Below are 15,667 nucleotides of genomic sequence, written 5' to 3'. Positions count from 1 at the left end.
AGCGAGAGAACGTCTTCGGCGTAGGTTGTCGCAAGTGAGACGGCTCGTCACGAACTAGGCTCAACGCCAAACACGGCTCGTGAGCAACGGCAGTGCAGCGAGCGCGGCCCGCGGCGCCCCTCCCTGCAAGAGCAAAGCCGTCCCTCGCGCACGCAACAGGTCTGGGCGACGCGCTGGTGGATTTTACAGCGAAAGCGTTTTCAAGGCTACGGTCCGTCAGCGAGGGGCCGACCGGCTGCTGGTTGCTGGCATAGTAAGCGTCGCGGCGGGCGCGCTGACCACACGCGATGAACGCCGCCAAGCCGTTCCCCGGGCCCAGCCCCAAGGCGTCTGCCGGGCACGTCTCCAAGCTCTTCTTCTGGTAAGTCAGATGCAACTCACTGCCGTAAAGGAAGACCGAAGATCGCGGAAAATCGCACGCCTTACCTCATGCTGTGGCAAACGGTAGCATATCACTGTGTTGTGTACATTGAGACATTTACCTGGACGTTACCAGAAGCATTCTAAAAATTAAGTTGAGTTTATATCCGTTTACAGTTCAGTGGCTGTCTTTGGAGTGTTCGCTTCTTCTTCACACCACGTTCTGTGATACCACTGATCCCACTCTTTGTCTCTGACGTAGCAAGCTCTTTTTTTTTGCCAGATATCGTGATATTTAACCGAGTACTGAAGAGCGTGTGTGTGCCCAATCAGTCTGCGAATCCTGCACACTGTGTTCGCTGTGTTTTCTTTGTCTAATTCTTCAAGTGATGTGCTTGCGAAACAGAGCTTCGGACGTGGTCGCCAAGACAGCTGTGGTAAACCGGGAGGAAATCGCATCCTATCTGGTTCGTCGTACTAGAGACTCGGGGGTTAATACGCTCAGCGAGCCCCGGTAGAAAAGACACACCGCCTTGCTTCACGTGCTAGCGCACTGCGCGTTACGCTTTACGAGTAGATGGTGAAAATGTGTACACTATTTTTAAAAAATCCGTAGCATTGTAGTGTTGCATAAATCAGCTGTGTTCTCCTTGAAACACTAATACAGTAGCTTATAATGTTACTATTTCCAGTGCGAAAGAGGATAATATAGCTACATGAACTTAATATAAAATACGTTTAATTAATGAGTAATATTAATAATAGCTAATATTATTAACTGTGGCTTAAGAATAAAAATTAATAATAATGTTGTGAATCTGTATAATATTAAATCTTCATTATTAATAATGAACAGAGGATGTGGACTTTGTCTGCCACATTGTATTGTTAACCACTATACCAGTATCCTATAGGAACGACCGGGAAAAACTATGGGGTGGAGACTGAATTATTTTACTCTCTGCCGAGTATACGCTGCTTCGACTGTAGGTGCAAATTTAGCACTCTGTGCTGCAGCAGAACTCAATCCCGGCTCTCTGCTACTTGCAGACAATCAGGTGCTGTTTGCTTTCTCCGAGCAGCGATTTCTGTTGGTGGAAGATACTGTTCCTTAGATTGAACATGAACTTTTTTCGACGGAGGCCTCTTTCAGAGCAATGAAGTTTGCTCAATATTTTTTTCAGTGAGCAGATTGCATCCCTGAAGTGCCATTCCACAATGAGTGCAAAATACCCAATTGAGCTATCATAATACCTTCATTGAATTAAAATCGTTTTCGACCAGATCGTATGAACAGAATCATTTACTAAAAAAATTGCATTTGCTTTCGGCTACTATTCAGAAAATGCGTCACCTACATTCTACAAACCTGTCCTAATGTTACATTTTTATACAAAATGTACCATGCTGGTTTTTCACATATACCCATAGCGTCAGGTGTTTCCTAATCGGCAAACTTCAAATATCGTATTTCTCAGTGTTTTCATCCGTGGTTGCCGTTTTCCGAGTGGGCTCTCTTCAAGAGAAATACAGCACGTTTGAATTCAGTCAATCATTTATAAACGGTAGAAAATGAAACAGCAAACTCTTTATAAAGCTACATTAACTTCGAACGTAATTCTGTTGACGTTAAGCCGACGAAAACCAATTTATCTGTTTGAATAAACATGAAAAGTTTCAAAAACTGTATAAATAAAACCACTCCTCAAATGAAGATGGCACGTTACTTAGGTTATTAAGTAACGTTTATCAACGTAACATCTAATAAATCTTTTTGGTATCACGCCATGTCTGTGCGAAGCCAAAACACGCTATCATAGACCCGATACGTTACTGAACGCGTTTTTCGATGCTTAAAAGCTATATATGTCATTCATAAACTAAGGTAAAAATGTATTGTTTATTTCTGTGATGGTAATTTAATGTCTTCTGCGCAAAGTTACTGTGATAAGATACCTACAGAAGTTATCGGTATATACGGGGTCAATTATTCGAGGCCGTACTCTCGTGACCCATGTCTGTCTTTGCTGCCTTTGTCCTTTCCAAGAAAACGACGTTGGTGTTTCAAAATAGCCGTAGGTTGTTGAGAACTTGGCGAGACCATTAAATGTTACGCAGTATCCTTCTGGCAAACGTAGAAAAGTTCGCGATGCTAATTAAATAACAAACCGTACTTTCTACCCCGTTTCGTAAGCCGCAAGTATTACTATGGGGCTGCCTCGTTCTTTTAATTTCTTATTTCGTTTAGCAAGGATATGTTTTTGACGTTGATTGTGTTGTGTTGTGATTGAGTTGCGGCTGTTGTTGCGAATACTGAAGTATCATCTTCCATATGCAACACAATTTACTCTTCACAAGGAAAATGTCTCTCCACTGAAATTTCCCGCTGAAAATATAAACCATTCAAGAAACACATACTTATAAATACCTTTTTGTAATATTTTGAATCTCACAGGGAAGAATAATTTTTATGAAAAGGGATTATTTCAGCTTCTTCATTGGCAGTCTCAGAGGAATATTTCCTGGCAGAATTTTTGACCGCTGTAATCTGCATCGACACAAAAATATCACTCTTTCCACTTGCGCTTCAAACAAATGTAAAGAGAAAGTTTTTATTATATTCTATATTTGTAGATCACTTTAGAGTGTGATCACTTGGGCAGAAAAAGAAACTCAATAAGACTGATTTTTATTTTTTCATTGTGCATTCAGCTGGTATGCCACAACTTCAAGTGGAAATTATGTGTTGTGTAAGTCAACAGCAGACAGCAGCCGTGTGGTTCAAATGGCTCTGAGCACTATGGGACTTAACTTCTGAGGTCATCAGTCCCCTAGAACATGTTGTTGTTGTTGTCTTCAGTCCTGAGACTGGTTTGATGCAGCTCTCCCTAGAACATAGAACTACTTAAACGTAACTAACCTAAGGACATCACACACATCCATGCCCGAGGCAGGATTCGAACCTGCGACCGTAGCGGTCTCGCGGTTCCAGACTGTAGCGCCTAGAACCGCTCGGCCACCCCGGCCGGCGTATGAGAGCAGCTTTTTAAAAAAGAATTACATTTACGCACTATGAAGCTGGTAGGCACCAGCGTGACCAGTAGCTTCATGCTGCGTATTTTTTTTTTTTTTTTTTCCTGGGGAAATAAAATCTGTCTCAGCGTTACCTGCATTTTGCTAAAGTAGTGTGGTTATTTAGTACATTTCACGCGTAAATTTACAGTTAGAACACTAATTCCCTGTCTGAAACTAAATTTCCACCTTTAAGTTATGCATTGTCACATATTTATTCTATGACTAAGTTTCAGCACATTCGACATTTAAGTTTGTGACTTGTCTTATTTTTAATTTGTTTTATTTTGCGAAAACTGTTGCTGAAAAAAAAAAACAAAGGCAGACAATGTAGACAGTTGCAGGATTATATCCTCCTGTTTCGATTGTGTAGTCAACCGAGAGAACAATAATGTCAGTTGTTGTATTAAGTTACAAATGTAAAAACAGCTGTCGTTCGTTGTGTGCTTATTACCCACTGCTCATGTGCCCTGTACTCGTAGCTTATAATTTCAGCAACTCATATGTACGCTAATGTTGTTCGTACACGTATAGCTTCCACTTACATAAATCTGACCATATGTCTCGTATAAAAACTAGATATTGACATATATAATAAAATGATAACAATGTATATATATATATATATTGGCCACGACATCTGGTAGATGACTGTTGCAGTGTCTGTGTGTTTATGGGTTGCATTTTTTCATATGACTTGTCAAGCCAATGGCAGCACGGCATCTCTTGCCGCAAGTGTCACAAGTGTATCTGGCTGCTGAGGCAGGATGTGTGTGATGTCCTTAGGTACATATTTGGATAAAAACGTTTCACCTATGTTGTTAACTAAGTCAGGACTGACACCAATGATATCCTACGTGACTCACAAAACGCTTGGGTAACCTCTAAACCTTAGTCCTGAAGAAATTTAAAATAACGAAAACAAATTTATTTCGCAGGTGGATGAGAAACCTTGCGTGGAAAAGCTACAAGGAATCTCTTACCGAAGAGGATTTACGTGAGCCGTTGGAAACCGACAAGTCGAAGCGCCTTGGAGATGAGCTCGAGAGGTAAGATTCATAAGTTTCCGTAATTTTTACATCACAGTACCAGATATTCAATTTAATCACGATAGCTGCCCTCCATAGTCTCAACAACATCTTGCAAATTATAAGTCGTTCAGTTGGTAAAACTCATTTTAAAAATCTGAGCGTTCAGTATTCGACAACACTTCATTCCATAGATTTATTTTCGATTCATTTCATGGAATACTTTGTGTGGGTGGAAAGTTAGGCCGTTATTCGTACTCCACTTTAAACTATGGTACACCTGTGACTGTCTCCCTGGAAGACAGTTCCTAAATCGACAGAATGCAAACCATACCTGCAGTCGCCAGTAGAGTGCCTAGTGTAACACTGTGATATTCAATTTAACCTTCAAACAGATAACCGCTGTATTTAACTTTTCCTGAAACACATTTTCGCTTTTTCAACTGACGTTAGAAACTTGCAAATAATTTCATCTGTGTGAAACCTGTCAGGTACAACTAGATTCATAGTTCTTGAATGTAGTCTTTTTTTTCGTATAACCTGTGCTAAAATAATCCTTTCTGCGACGGAATTGCAGTGTTTCTCATACCGATGTGACTCCTTTATTCATAAAGGAGTAGATGGCTTCACTGCTCGGTTAAATTACAGGTGCACGTTCACTGGTTATGTGCCTTTCAAGTGGACGGAGTTGGGCTTTCGTGAGGTGTGGACCAGCACACCCTGCACGGGCTGGCCTTGGTCGCAGCGCCTTTCCGCATAGCTCCGGTTTCCTGAAAGGCTCTCCTTGGTCTCATTGTCAGCTCTACAAGAATTCGCCTGGGTCACTACTCCGACCAGCACCATGGCGCAAGTTTTTCTCTTGCTGTGAAGCAGGCAATAACCTCGGGTGAGCGTCTGCCGTGAAACGAGAAGGTCACGTGCTGCAGGAGTTACCTGCTGTTCTTGACCGAGAAAGACGACTCAGCGGAAACGCTCGGCGCGTTCATCGAAGAGGAGATTACCTTTTCCCGCTGCAATTGCGTATTTCAATCTGTATGCCCATTAACATCAGTTTCAGCGAAAGCATTCCGTATTAAAATATCAAAGACGACAAGTATTTGTAACACAAGAACTCGGCAAGGAACCGATGTTGCTTGTATACTATTCCGGTATCCTAAGATACAGTGTGCTATAGCAGACAAATCTGCGAAGTTTTAAACGTAGATTCTTCTGTAACGATCAGTAACATGAGTAAGCAGCGTACAATATGAAATCATTTCTCTAATGTTGTAAAATATATTCTCAAAAAAACATGGTAGTTTGCTTTCGCGATTTCTTCACTCAATCGCAACATTTTCCCATGATTTTGTGGACGTCAGGTAGATGTCTATGTTAGAGCTTTATTGGGTTCAACTACCGGGAGTGAAACACTTGCCCTCAACAGCTAGAATAAGGACTGTTTAAAATTCGTAGATGTCGAGAAAATTATAATGTGGACAGAGAGCGAGAGGAAAAAGTTGAAGCTGGATATGAACAAAGCAAGCGAATTAAAATAAAAAGATGGTACAGTTAGCGACCAGTTACCATCATTCGCTTCAACACGTTAAAAACATAAAAGACAGAAAAATGTATCAATCTCTGTCATAAGCACATCGATAGGATTACGTGTATCACAACCAAAAATATGCCTACTCCATGAAACATCTTACCGATTTATTTTCTCTCTTTGACGTCAGACATTAAAAAAAATCTAATCAGAGCGACAAAAATTTAGGAAAGTTTATAATAGTATACAACACATCAAAGTTTCATAAATGCATTGTAGTGTGAATGTGAAATGTCTTAGTAGAGAGTAGGATTAACAGAAAATTTACTGTTCGGTAAAGAATGAAAGAGATGATCTTTATCAAGATCTTCAAACACTTTAACCAAATTTGTATGTGCGTTTTTTTTTTTGTTTTTTTTTAGAATTTCTAACAGTAGAAGCAAGCAAGAGAAGCATTAGATAAAAAGTCTCAGGGAGAGAACAGGTAGATTAACGTACATCAGTCGTCAATTCTACGGCTGGTCTGAAATCATAACTAAATGTAGTTGTTAGAGGTAATATGTCCTAATCGTCTCTCAGCTTGTTAAAGTTGCGCACAGTTCAAGCCGAAATCTTAACCACGACGTAACTTGCCATTGTCAGAATTGAAAGTCTCATAACGTGAAAAAAATATTATTTCACCGTCAGGAAATTCAGCCAGGGGGCTGTTGAAACTTATATTGGGACGTTACTTGTAAACCACTAGGCCACAAATTTAGACAGATTTAAAAACAAATGTTACTGTAACGACAAATTCACTCAAATGAAGACATCATTTGAGATTAAATGTGGTAACAGTTTAGCCTTCCTGTGAGTCTATGAATAAGAAGAAGACATGGCACAAAAACGAGATTCTAGTAAAATAAATAATTATATTAGTTAAAAGTTTACGAAAAATTCAGCTGAAGGTCAGTAAGTGCCGAAGATAAACCTGGTGGGGAACAATGGAATGCATTAAAGGACGGAACAGACGGGATTTCTGCACGACGGGAAAAAAGAGATATAAAAATTGTAATCACTGCGGATAGAGGAAACAAAACAAGAAATAGTGATACAGGGATATGTTTAAATACACTTTTAAGTGAAATCAAGACGATAACTGAAAATTAAATCAAAGAGTGGTGAAAGGAGACAAAACATGAGAAATAGAGGTTGGTCGACTTGTAATACCATTGACAACAACATTAAAAACGGGTTTTAAAAAACGTAAGAGCGTTAGAATTAGAAGCGTTAATAAGGGAAAACTTCTGAAGCATAAGAAAGGCTCTACGTTTGCTAGAAACAAAATTGTTACAGTAGAGTTCTGCTCCATCCACTCTCACCGTTCATGGAGGTAGTAGTTAATCTTACATAAAGATTTCTCGTCAAGTTTACTCTTATATAAAGATTTCTCGTCAGTTAGTTACGGATCCAACTGAAGATCAGAAATACCTTTCAATTGATGTCGACGTCGGTAGATAAAGAGCGCATGCTCTTATTACACAAGGTTGGGAAAATATTTGCAGCCTTTTTTTTCTTTTTTTTTCTTAAGCAACTATCCTGGTACCCACCTGAAGAGTTTCATGAAAATCACGGAAATTAAATTTGAGTGACTGGACGATGATTTGAGCCTCACATCTCCTGAATACGAAACCTCGCTCGGTACCACTGACCACTGAGGAACTCCTACGTCTATAATTATTAACTTCCAGGCTGTAGTACTTCAACGTATACGTGGAGTATCTGTCAAGGAGAAGATCACAGACAAAATGGGCTTGGGCTTCAGGGGATTTAAATATTTGCTGCTGGAAATAGGCCACTGTGACAGCAGAGAGGAAATAAAAGTCCCTCCCACTGTATCCTCCGGAAAGAAGTCACTGACATCACCATTCAGATCCATAGAGAACCACATGAAGGAGAGGCTGCTGCCAATGCGACTGACCTCGAACCACAGAATCAGTTGTATAGTGCCTCTGTAACGTGCCACATGACATAGCATTATTCGTATGATGTGAGCAGCCGCTGGCCAGATCCACTTGCTATCGATCCTCTGTTGCCCAACATCCTCATGAACGTCACTCTCATGGGAAATCCAGAAAAACTATCTGGCACACACAGCGCATAAATATTTTACTAACTCTTCTGTATTTAATGGGAAAGAAAATATGCTGTAAATAGAGAAACTCCTCATATATCATATCGATTGATAAAATTAAAGACGCACAGTATCATCTGAAGCTAATGCTACCTCATTGTGCTAGTACACTACTGGCCATTAAAATTGCTACACCAAGAAGAAATGCAGGTGATAAACGGGTATTCAATGGACAGATACACCATACTAGAACTGACATGTGATTACATTTTCACACAATTTGGGTGCATAGATTCTGAGAAATCAGTACCCAGAACAACCACCTCTGGCAGTAATGACGACCTTGATACGCCTGCGCACTGAGTCAGAGCTTGGATGGCGTGTACAGTTACAGCTGCCCATGCATCTTCAATACGATACCACAGTTCATCAAGAGTAGTGACTGGCGTATTGTGACGAGCCAGTTGCTCGGCCACCATTGACCAGAAGTTTTCAATTTGTGAGAGATCTGGAGAATGTGCTGGCCAGGGCAGCAGTCGAACATTCTCTGTATCCAGAAAGGCCCGTACAGGACATGCATCATGCGGTCGTGCATTATCCTGCTCAAATGTAGGGTTTCGCAGGGGTCGAATGAAGGGTAGAGGCACAGGTCGTAACACATCTGAAATGTAACGTCCACTGTTCAAAGTGCCGTCAATGCGAACAAGAGGTGACCAATGGCACCCCATACCATCACGCTGGGTGATACGCCAGTATGGCGATGACGAATACACGCTTGCAGTGTGCGTTCACCGCGATGTCGCCAAACACGGACGCGACGATAATGATGCTGTAAACAGAACATGGATTCATCGGTAAAAATGACGTTTTGCCATTCGTGAACCCAGGTTCGTCGTTGAGTACACCATCGCAGGCGCTCCTGTCTGTGATGCAGCGTCAAGGGTAACCGCAGCCATGGTCTCCGAGCTGATAGTCCATTATGCTGCGAACGTCGTCGAACTGTTCGTGCAGATGGTTGTTGTCTTGCAAACGTCCCCATCTGTTGACTCAGGGATAGAGACGTGGCTGCACGATCCGTTACAGTCATGCGGATAAGATGCCTGTCATCTCGACTGCTAGTGATACGAGGCCACGAGGCCGTTGGGATCCAGCACGGCGTTCCGTATTACCCTCCTGAACTCACCGATTCCATATTCTGCTAAAAGTCATTGGATCTCGACCAACGCGAACAGCAATGTCGCGATACGATAAACCGCATTCGCGATAGGCTACAATCCGACCTTTATCAATGTCGGAAACGTGATGGTACGCATTTCTCCTCCTTACACGAGGCATCACAACAACGTTTCACCAGGCAACGCCGGTCGACTGCTGTTTGTGTATGATAAATCGGTTGGAAACTTTGCTCATGTCAGCACGTTGTGGGTGTCGCCACCGGCGCCAACGTTGTATGAATGCTCTGCAAAGCTAATCATTTGCATACCACAGCATCTTCTTCCTGTCGGTTAAATTTCGCGTCTGTAGTACGTCATCTTCGTGGTGTAGCAATTTTAATGGCCAGTAGTGTAACTGGCCTAACTCACTCAGCACCCTACAGAACTGCCCGTAACTGCCCACTTTCAATCGGGCTTCTTTTATTATAGTGGCTTGTGACATAATGTGTACGAGGTCAACCAGGCCCAACGTCAAAATTACGAAGTTTCTTATGAAAGAAATGATCATCATTACAATGTACAGTGACACAGAAGATCAATTTTCAGTATGATTCTGTGGTTCAAAATAGAATCTGAGGAACTTCAAAAATTATCCACAAAAACGAAAATCATCATAAAATATCAAAATAAATGTTAAACAGAATGTGGTTGGTGTATATTGCCTGACAAAAAACTGAAGTACTCAGAAGGGAAGGAGGAAATATAATGAAACTTCACAAATTGAGAGGGTATGTGATTTTATTTCAGTGACCAAAAATTTACAATGAATTTGGCAGTATGAGCATACCTGTCAGTATGACGATGCATCCCCAAGGGAACGGGGCAGAGCACACAGGCGCAGTCTGCATTGTTGCCAGATATCCTTATGTAAACAAATTCACGTTACATTGAAGATCATCCCTCTCCCGTCAACCCTACCTCCTCCCCCACTTCTCAAGCCCAACTAGATGACTTAAAAACGGTGGGAAATTGAAACACGTGTTATCCTATTGCTTGGCCATAAGAGCTCAAGCCTGTATGGTTGCCAGATCTCCTTACGTAAACAAAATGCCCAACTGGCCTATCATCATTGCATAAACAGTTACGTCACTTGTGAACAAAATGGCCGTCATATCCTTTGACCCTGATGCAAATTGACCGCTCATTTGGCTGGTGTCCTAATGTAAACAGACAACACTTATGTGCTCTTTCTACTGTAAGTAATGACATCACTTATGTTTATGAAGTACTTGCAAAATGACCTAGCCTCACATGGATGACATTAATTATCTATGGCCGGATAAGTTGTCTGGCGTCGCGTATTTTGTTTAAAATATTAGGTAACTGAATATCATCGCTTTCATGTAACTAAAGCGATGTAAGCAGCATGCGCCAAGAAGGTTACCAGTGGCATGAATGTTGTGTTTTCCATCTAGAACTGGCGTTTGGAGTGAAATCTCACGGCGTTGATGAGAGCATATTGTGATGTACGTAAAATGTTTACAACCACATAATGTTTACAACATTTTGTATGGGAACAATGGGGGTATGTATGTATGTATGAGGATTCAATATGTATTGAAGGATAACTGAGGTGGCACAAATAAAAGAAAGAAAAGAAAAAACTGACAAGATCTACATGTTCAGCTCGTGCTACAGCGCTCCTGTTGTGAAGCTTAGTACGTGCTGTGCTGCGTTATTAGGAGTCATTGCCACAATTCTTTGTCATGGACTGTTTTGGCTGACTTTTTCGGCATGCCACACAAAGAAATTTATCTCCCTCTAGGTTCCACTGAAGGAAAGTAGAAAGCTGAATGTCAAATCATCTGCTGCACTGTTGAAAGAACAAAATGTATTTAAGCAAGGCTAAGTTGCTGAATTAATTTTTCAGAACATATTTTACTGTAGCATAAAATATGAAACACCACATATTTTAGATTCACATTTTTCTCGCAATGCAGTTGTTCTCAAACGATTGAAGGAAAATTATTGGTTATAATATTTGATTCTTTCACATTATAAGCTTCGCATCGCAGAATGAGATGGTTATCTCCTCGTTATTGGTCATATTTATTACGGTACTTCCAAGTTGAGTAACTCACTGCCCATTGCTCGAAGAATTTGCACTGAATTAATGATATGAATTGTTATTGCTAATCTGAGGGAAGAAGAAACTGGTTGTCTGAAATTATCATCATATTTCGAAATGCTTCCATCAGTCATCTGCACAAGTATTTCTAAATCTTCTGTGTTCGTCTGCGAGAAATTTCGGAGTCCCATTCAATAAGATTGTGACCACGTCTTTATGATCTTTGTAATGTCTAAATCTCTTTCTGCCCATTGGAGACTCGTTTCCCGTTCTCCATTATAATTTAAAAGTGTCTAAACAAATAATATTGGAAAACGTTAAGGCGTGTGCACACTGAGCACACAGCGCCGAACACATTCCGCATATTGTCGTTACATGAACGGTAGAGTTGTGCCTTGCCGAGCTGTGAGTCCAAGGAGATCTGCCATTCACCACCAGATTCCATCGTTTTCACACTGGCAATTGACTACTTCTTTCTATTTTCGCCAATTTGCAACGAAATATTTATAAATTACTTACACTAATATTCCACATAAGTCAGTCTACCTATTAATAAAACTCTTATCATAATCTCTACAGTAGTTCCTGAGATTAGACAAAATATACAGAAAGAAGCGAGCAGGTGACTTCAGTTTATTTGCGTAGAAAGGAAGAAAATACACATAAACCTTTTTCATAATTCAGTCTTACATATTAATAAAAATCGTTACACAATCTTTACAGCAATCCGGCCGCTGTGGTCCAGCGGTTCTAGGCGCTTCAGTCTGGAAGCATGCTGCTCCTACGGCCGCAGGTTCGAGTCCTGCCTCGGGCATGGATGTGTGTGATGTCCTTAGGTTAGTTAGGTTTAAGTAGTTCTAAGTCTAGGTGACTGATGGCCTCAGATGTTAGGTCCCATAGTGCTTAGAGCCAATCTTTACAGCAGTTCCTCAGATTAACCTGAATGTACAAAAGGAAGGGAGCAGGGAACTTCCTTTTATACATGTAGAGATATACGCAAAACTTTCTCGTGAATCGATATTTCTGTTAATAAAAACTGTAGCAAAATCACTACTTCCTGAGATTACCCTGAATGCACAAAAATATGCGAGCATAGGAATTAACTTTATAAATGTAACGAAGATTTATAACATATTATACGTCGGAGGCTGGCTGAACCAAGTCTGAAGGCCGCAAAGAAATAACAAGAAAAAGAAAAAAAACACTCAATGTAAATGTGTAGCCGTGACAACACTCCTGTTGTAAAGCTTAGTACACACAAGTTCATTATTGAGGCTTATTGCCGCAATTTTGTGTCACGGACCCTTTGTGACAGAATTTTCACCCTACCATGCAAAGAATCATGTTCGCATCTATGTTTGATTATCCAAGGAAAGCTGAAAGCTGATTGTTGACTCATGTCCTGCAGCGCTGCAAGACTTTCATTATATAAACGAAGCAAAGCTGCATCTCAACCGGGGAAAATGCCTCTGCAGACTTATGTGTAGTCTAAGCCACGTTTCGTTTCCAGATCATTGAGAGGTGAATGCTAGGTTAAAAATAAAACTGAAGGAAAGTGGCCCAACTGGAATTCCATTCGGCAACATTTCGATTTCCAGCCACACACTCTACCGCTAGACCCCCGTGTCACTTGCAATTCTAATGTGCTTGCAGCTCTCAAATCACTGCCGCTCTCCCGCGTTATGGCGGTTGTTTTTCAGGTGACGATGGAATAGGAATTGTTTTTACAGTGACGAGGAAATTTAATTAATCATAATTCAGACAATTTATATGAATTATTTGCAAATTATACACAAAAATCTTCATCGTGAGTCAGTGTATCTATTAGACAAAACCATATCGAAATCTCTACACGAGGTCCCGTGATTACCCTGCATATAGTAGCCGAAAGTGACTTATTTTACATCAGGACCAACTTTGAATACACAATAATTTAGATGATGATGTGGATAAAGCCTCCCCCCTAAATCAATCGATTACATATAGATAGAGTGTACCTAGTCGATGTTTAATTTACAAAAAGAGCGAAGAGATTAACAGAATTATGTCACATGCTGTTGTCTGGCCTTCAGTCATAAAGGGACTGATGAAAAAGGAAGTTCACTACTTAGCGGTATAGGCAGGTTTGGGTGACCGTGCTTAAGATTAGATTGTGAATAAGTTTCTTGAGGCGAAAAATATTGTGCGAATCATTTCCTTCGTTATGTAACGTCCTATGTAGCTGTGTAATTTGTTATTATCTGCTTGTAGTGTGTGATACACAGTTTCACAAAAATACCTTGCGTAGTTACAGCAGAAATCATTGTGTCCAGCCGGGAATTTGCCACCCCATCTTGTAGAATGTAAGTAAGGTGTCGTGAGCGGTGCCCCTCCTTGCTTGGCGATGCAAAAATACTTGCATCTTATTCGTCTAGCGGCATGCGATAGGAGAAAGTGTTGTACCACGGAAAACTTTTCATACTTTATCCTGTGTAAAAGACGTTTGATATATTTTATTATTCCATTTTTAAATGATAGCATTCACCTATCGTGTGTAGCAGCCTTTTTCTGGAATTACAAAAATTACTCCAGAAATGTAAGGTTTTTCCAAATACGAAAAAATGCTTCAAAGTTTAACTTTGGTCATGTATCACATTTCTATCGAACTTTAACACCGTTTCCATCAAAAAAATCATGTCGATACTGTATTTAATAATCTGTTCCAATATTACTCTACTACACTAATGATCCGTTACAAGTTAAATACATTTTTAAGCGGATGGTGATGCAAACTGATTCAAATTTCCGTTTTGTGACAGATAAAGTTGGTAAGATGCTAAAGAAACTTAGTTCATTTGCAACTTTGCAACTAACACATGTTCCACTGCAGAAGCCTTTCTTCCGTTTCAAAATACAAAAGGGTACGTGACTAACGAAGTATGGCTTAACTGTTCACATTAATATAAATAGTTTCAAATATATCTCAAACTTTACTCGCCATAAAAATTCTGAAACTGAGGAATTAACAACATCATCCAAATAACTTTAATATACGAGTATGACGCAGCACTTAAATGTGTAGACGCAAAAATACTTAGAAATTCTGCACAAAGCAGAACCTCCTGTCTCACAAAAACGAAAACAGTAGGAAACTCTGGAAACTGATTGTCGAAGCCACTACTGCACATTCCTTCGTGTGATTCCAAAATCGGTCACTAAATTGTAGTACCAATCAGCAAACATCACTTTTCCTAGGTATACTATCCTCAAAGTCCAACACCTTCTCCTATATAAAAGTTGCACTGCCAGTCAGGAATATAACATTTATTAAATGGCAAGCTCTATGTATTCTGATTTTCTTTCACCTGTTGGAAGATTACGTTCTAAAAATATAATTTTCTCACAGAGTTGTAATTTATCACATTTTCGTCAATAATACACGTGATGCTTCAGTTTTATCTTATAGGCACCTTATAACTGAAACAGTGCACCCGGTATTTATTGGGTAAAATATGTTTCGGCAGCTCTACGTCGAGTTTTTTGATTATATCCCAGAAACGACGTGAAATACAAGAAATCACATTATAGAGATGAGATGTTCAAGCTCGTTTCAACAGTGATAATTTTACACATGTTCTCATTTGAATTTTGAAGTTGATTTTGCTTTCTCTATTTTCCAACAAATTCCAGAAATATACGTTTCACCATTCTATTCGCCCTTATTGGTTTGTCCCAAATACATTTTACCCGAAAAAATCTGACGTGCTCTTTCCAAGAAAAGTTGTCTGCACGATAAATCTGAAGCACCCTGTGCAGTATTACTGTAATTTTTATTCAGTTATAAACAAAACAAGTTCAACTACATTTATTTTTGTTACTATTTACTCTACGTTACAATTGTGACCTAATTTAATACGGAGAACGTGTTTTGAAAACTCTACAAAGTTACATTGCTTTACGAAATTATGAAACTTTTTATTAGATAATAGACAGAACAGAAATTTTTTATATCTACAGCAGCATCTCCAGTATGGACATATTTATCGAAATGCAGCTACTTTTTCTGCAAAAACTGTTAGTAGTTTCATCAGATGGTGTAATAATTTGCAGCCGGCCGAAGTGGCCGTGCGGTTCTAGGCGCTGCAGTCTGGAACCGCGAGCCGGCTACGGTCGCAGGTTCGAATCCTGCCTCCGACATGGATGTGTGTGATGTCCTTAGGTTAGTTAGGTTTAACTAGTTCTAAGTTCTAGGGGACTAATGACCTCAGGAGTTGAGTCCCATAGTGCTCAGAGCCATTTGTAATTATT

The 15,667-nt window shown here is 40.1% G+C and overlaps 1 protein-coding gene across 2 annotated transcripts in view; it reads left to right on the top strand.

Annotated features, from left to right (window-relative positions):
* Nucleotides 1-230: 230 nt before the first annotated feature.
* Nucleotides 231-15,667, top strand: part of LOC124721475 (ATP-binding cassette sub-family C member 4-like) — a 275,591-nt gene continuing 260,154 nt past the window's right edge. For both annotated transcript variants that reach the window (XM_047246470.1, XM_047246469.1), the window contains exons 1-2: nt 231-361; nt 4,371-4,481. In XM_047246470.1, the coding sequence (XP_047102426.1) occupies nt 288-361; nt 4,371-4,481 (185 nt within the window). In that variant the 5' untranslated portion in view covers nt 231-287. The remainder of the gene's footprint in view (nt 362-4,370; nt 4,482-15,667) is intronic.

This window comes from Schistocerca piceifrons, chromosome X (assembly GCF_021461385.2).
Source record: "Schistocerca piceifrons isolate TAMUIC-IGC-003096 chromosome X, iqSchPice1.1, whole genome shotgun sequence".
NCBI classification, from domain to species: Eukaryota; Metazoa; Arthropoda; class Insecta; order Orthoptera; family Acrididae; genus Schistocerca; species Schistocerca piceifrons.
The sequence above is the reverse complement of the archived record's forward strand: the minus strand, read 5'-3'. Positions and strand labels throughout refer to the sequence as shown.